This window comes from Balaenoptera borealis, assembly GCF_965194805.1.
Source record: "Balaenoptera borealis genome assembly, chromosome: 19".
Lineage (NCBI taxonomy): Eukaryota > Metazoa > Chordata > Mammalia > Artiodactyla > Balaenopteridae > Balaenoptera > Balaenoptera borealis.
In genome coordinates, this window is record NC_138878.1 from 62,326,789 (window position 1) to 62,331,929 (window position 5,141).

At 53.2% G+C, this 5,141-nt stretch overlaps 1 protein-coding gene across 1 annotated transcript in view; it reads right to left on the reverse strand.

Annotated features, from left to right (window-relative positions):
* Nucleotides 1-4,249: 4,249 nt before the first annotated feature.
* Nucleotides 4,250-5,141, reverse strand: part of RRAS (RAS related) — a 3,017-nt gene continuing 2,125 nt past the window's right edge. The window contains exons 2-3 of the mRNA XM_082367195.1: nt 4,664-5,001; nt 4,250-4,587 (exon numbers count right to left, since the gene is read on the reverse strand). Coding sequence (XP_082223321.1) covers nt 4,503-4,587; nt 4,664-5,001 — 423 coding nt within the window. The 3' untranslated portion in view covers nt 4,250-4,502. The remainder of the gene's footprint in view (nt 4,588-4,663; nt 5,002-5,141) is intronic.

Below are 5,141 nucleotides of genomic sequence, written 5' to 3' on the forward strand. Positions count from 1 at the left end.
TCGGCTGGCTGGAGTGCCTCTGTCCTGCGGCATGTTGGGGGGCCAGGGGGTGGCAGGGGCAGAAGGTCTGGATCTGGCACGTGGCTTTTCTGGAGCCCTGGGACATGGTTGGGCTGGGGTCATTGTATCCATTATGTCTTGCTGTGTAACAAATCAGCCCACCCCAAAACTTAATAACTTGAAAACAACAAACATTTATCATCATAGGGTTTCTGAGAATCAGGAATTTGGGAGCAGGTTAGCTGGGTGGTACTGGCCTGAGGTCAGTGGTGAGGGTGCAGTCATCATGGGTTTGACTGGGGTTGAAGGATCTACTTATCTACTTTTAAGGTGGCTCACTTGTGTGGCTGTTGGCTGGAGGCCTCAGTTTCTTGCCATGTGGACCGCGCCATAGGGTGGTGGTGGCTTGAGAGTCTTCCAGACATGGCAGCTGCTTCCCCCAGAGTGAGTGAGTGAGGGGAGAGAGCAAGGAGGAAGCCACTCAATCTTGATGTCCTAATCTCGGCCATTGTACACCATTGCTTCTGCCACACTCTTCATTAGAGGAGGGTCATTAAGCCCAGCATCCACTCAAGGAGGGGAATCAAGGTCTACTTTGTGAAGGGAAAAGAATATGAATTTGGGGGTGTATTTTTAAACCAGTACAGGCAGTGATGGGTGTTGGGAGTTAACCAGCTTTCTCTTGGCTCCCTGAGATAGGCTTGAGGGTGGGTCTCTGTTCTCAAACCCTGAAACTACAAGGTCACGAGTGGACTGGCATTTTAGAGGTCGGCCTGCAGAGTTGAATGTGGATTTCTGTCTTCTCATGCCTTCTTAGAGTCCTTGAAGAGCTTGTGGAGATGTAGACGACTCATGGGCTGTTTCTCAGCTCTATTGAGTCAGAACCCATTTTTTAATAAAATCCTGGGAGGATCCTACCATACGTTCAAGTTTGAGGAACAATGTTCTAGAATAAGGGTGTTAAAAATTTGGAGGTTGGGAATTATCTGGTGGTCCAGTGGTTAGGACTCGGTGCTTGGCCTGGGTTCAGTCCCTGGTTGGGAAACTAAGATCCTCAAGCTGCACAGTGCAGTCAAAAAAAAAGTGTGGAGGTCAACTGGCGGTCTACTAGAACCCAGCCTATAAGGTAGTGAGTAAGCCGTTGTTCTAGAGCCTGGACACATCCTGAAAGATAGACCATTGGTATTCTTGAACTCTGGAGTTGGCACTGAAGATGGCTGGTCAGTAGGTAAAGACCAAACGTGAGATTTAAGGGTGGATCATCAGGGACTTCCCGGGTGGTGCAGTGGCTAAGGCTCGGCACTCCCAATGCAGGGGGCTCAGGTTCGATCCCTGGTCAGGCAACTAGATCCCACATGCATGCCGCAACTGAGAGTTTGCATGCCACAACTAAGGAGCCGGCGAGTTGCAACTAAGGAGCCCACCTGCCGCAACTAAGACCCAGTGCAACCAAATAAATATTAAAAAAAAAAAAAAAGGGGGGGGGTGGATCATCAGTGTTCTAGATTGATTCTCTTCTGGGTGAAACTTGAGGAAGAACCCCTGTTCTAGAACCTTGGGTATTGGCTAGACCATAACCAATGTTATCAATTCTAGAGCCCTGGTTTTACAGAACAGAGGAGTGAAGTAGCATTTGAGGACCGCAAGAGAGTGAATGATGGGCCATTTACTTTCTAGAGTAAAGATGGGTCATTAACGTCCTTGAACTCTGGCCTGGAGCACATCAGGAATGCATCCTCTGAGAGGGAGTGGCATGTTCAAGTCTCTGGACTGGGATGTTATACTGGGGCCAAAGGTTCCAGGATTGTCCCAGGTTAGAGATCCAGGGCAGAAATTGGATGATGTGCTCAGAAAGTGACTTGTGGGGACAATATCATCCCTTTGGGGACAGAATAACCTTGTGGTTGGCCTTTGGAATTCAGTTTACCAAATTTGAATCTCAGCTCCGGCACTGACCAGACAAGTTGGATAACAGCTTCCATCGTCAGCTTTGTCATCTGTAAAATGGGCTTTTGTCAAGACAAAGGAAAACAATTCGTTTGAAGCGCTGTTCAACGCTTAGCTGCTGTCACCCATAGCAGGAGACTCTGGGGGCTTGGTGGAGGTCCAAGAGATGGCAAGAGGGGGTAGAGGCTGAGGACGACAAAGATGGAGAAAGAGAGGGACATTAAGATCCCAAGAGACTTGGAATTTTGACAAGCACTGCCAGGCTCAGGGGAGGGCAGGAACCAGAGACTCACAGGCACACACATAACCTAGGGAGATGCCAACGGGGCCATCCCAGCCTCTTCGCTGTTGTCTGATGAGCTTTGGCATGGTGGTGACTGCAAACCTTCCAAAAATGGCCTGCCAGCTGTCATGTGGGTTTTGTATGTGTGCCTTTTTTAGGGGCAAGCGGTAGCTTTCGTCACCTCCTCAGAGTGCCTTTAGGTCCTCTGAGAAACGGGGTGTCCCGGCCAGGAACTTAGCCCCATTAGACAATGCAGAAAAGACTCAGGCCTGCTTGTGGCATGTCAGCGGTGGGACCCTGGGGAGAGAGAAGTTGGCCTGGGACTCGCTGGTTCCTGTTGAGAGCTCCTCACCCCTGGCTGGGGCTCAGGTGGAGAGGTCAGATCTTAACCTGGGAACTGATTAAAAAACATCCCTGTCCCACAGGGGAGGGCCCCCGCTGAACAGAGGTTCTGGGGGCGGTGGGTGGAGGGTGAACGCGCAGCACAATGTATCTGAGCCACGCTTATTCCCAGGGCGGAAGGTTGAACCCAGGCCAAGGATTCTGTGATAATGAAACCCGGAAAGGGATATTTAGCTAATCATTGTTCTAATCTGGAATACAGAGGGACATTCATGGTTCTGGGGCAGGAGAACAGTGGGGCCTCCGTCATTGCTCCTGGGCACTTAGTACGTCCCAGGCGCTGCTTTCATTCTCTAGTTGCAGATTGGGCTCCTAAAGGCCTCTGGCTCTGGGAAGTGGCTCTGTGGTCAGCCCCTCTTTACAGATGAGAAGAGTGAGAAGCACTCGCCCAAAGGCGCTCAGATGGGAGGGGGCAGCGCCAGATTTGAACCCAGGCAGCCTGCTGCTGGGGCCACGCAGGGTCGTTGTCTACCCTAGAACCAGGAAGCGGGTTCTGGGGTGGGTGTCAAGGGAATATTTTGGGATTGAGGCCCGGAGATTCTGTTGAGACTGAGCAGATGTAGGGGTCGGGGAGCAGATCATTGACTGGTGACAGTTATAAGGTGGAGGCCAAAGTTCCAGGGCACGGTGAAATCTTGGTTGAGATTTCTGGCCTGGTGTGTTGAGTAGGTGTTGGAGTTCAAAGATGGCCTGTCAGACGGGCCTGGGAGATAGGGGAGTGGTGGTCTCCAGTTCCGGCTCCAGCCTTCCAGGTTAGCAACTAGAGTACAGAATTGGGGGTCCTGATTCTCAAATTGAAGTGTGTTGTCACCTTATATGCGGTGGCCTTAAGATGCCCCACACTTCAGGCCCCCCCGGGAGAGAGGCTCAAATGGGGTGCGTCCACACCGGCCTCCAGTTGAATTCAGGGTTTAGACTCAGATGTCAGCCCAACTGAGAACTTTCTAGAACAGAACTTGCCAGTCGACTGCTTGGACACCATTCAGCCCACCTGTCCCTTCTCCCTCCTGCAGCCAAAACGCCTTTCTCAATATACACTGGAGGTGGGAAGCAGGTGGGCAGGCTTTGTAGCAGTTGCTGCCTCTCTCCGAGATCCTGGAACCTCCTAGAACACCACTGTCCCATAGACCTTTCTGCAATAAGGAGAATTTTGTGTATTTGCCCTGCCCGTTCGGGTAGCTGCTGAGCCACATGTGAATACTGAGCTCTTGAAATGTGGCTAGTGTGATTCAGGAACTGAGTTTTAAAATTTTATTTAAGTTAAATAGCCACATGTAGCTTCCGGCTGCCAGACTGAAAGGTGCAGTTCTAGAGCTTTCCGGAGGTGGTGGGGGGGAATGTTTTTTTCAAACGTTAGTACTTTGTTAGTACTTTATTAGTACTGGGCACTGGGGAAACAGAAAAGGGTGCAATCGTGCTGTTGGAGTGGAAGTGGGGGCCCAGAGGCCTGGCTCGGCTAGTTCTGTATATCCCCTGTCCCTCCCCCAAGCAAAGGGTCCTAGATCCAATGGTTCTCGGCGTATGGTTCTCCGTGGAGTGAGGCTTTAGTGTGTCTGCGCAGCCTGAGTTCACCCACCTCCCCTGCCCTTTTCCCTTTTTAAAAAGCACCTCCTGACATTGGCAGTGACGTTTTATTTCTCTGGGGGAGGGGAGTTATATACAGCAGTGACCCGGACGCCCGGGAGCCCTCACCCTGGGGCTCAGGTGGGGGAAGGAGGCGGTGGCAGAAGGCACACAGTGGTGATGGCCCCTGGAGGAGGCCAGGAATCACGGGTGGGAGTGTAGTGTTCCTGGGAGACCCAGATGGGGAAAGAAGCTCGGCGAGGGCAGCTGGTCCCGAGAGCTCGTGCCGGTTGCTCCTCTCCCGTCCCTACAGGAGGACGCAGGGGCAACCCCCGTCCTTCTTCCTGGGGGCGCTGGGCGGGCAGGGCGGGAGCTCTTGTTCCTGGTACTTCCTGCGGGAAGAGGCTGGTGAGTTTGGGCCGCAGGGAGCAGGGTGGTGGAGGACGACGGCAAGGGGGCAGTGCTCACCGGACAGCCCGCACCAGCTGCTCGAAGGCCTCGTCCACATTGAGGCGCAGTTTGGCTGAGGCCTCAAAGTAGGCCACGTGGTGGGAAGCGCTGAAGGTGGAGGCTTCGGATCGGGGAACCTGGGGCGTGGGACATGGAGGAGTCAGGTCCCTGCATTCAAGGCTGGTCCCAGGGACTTCCCTGGTGGTCCAGTGGTTAAGGCTCTTCGCTCCCAATGCAGGGGGCCCGGGTTCCATCCCTGGTCGGGGAACTAAGATCCCACATGCCGCCTGGTGCCGCCCAAAAGGCTGGTCCCAGCTGGGGGAGGCAGAAAGACACACTGTGTGCTCTAGCTGGGGTTACATACTGTGAGGGCCCAAGAGAAGAGGAAAAAGTCCAGGAAGGTCCTGGCGGAGATGCCCAGGGGGTTAGCTGGGTGCCATCTAAGTAAGGAGTCAGGGAAGGTTCCAGAGACCTTCTCCTGCAACCGAGTTGTCAG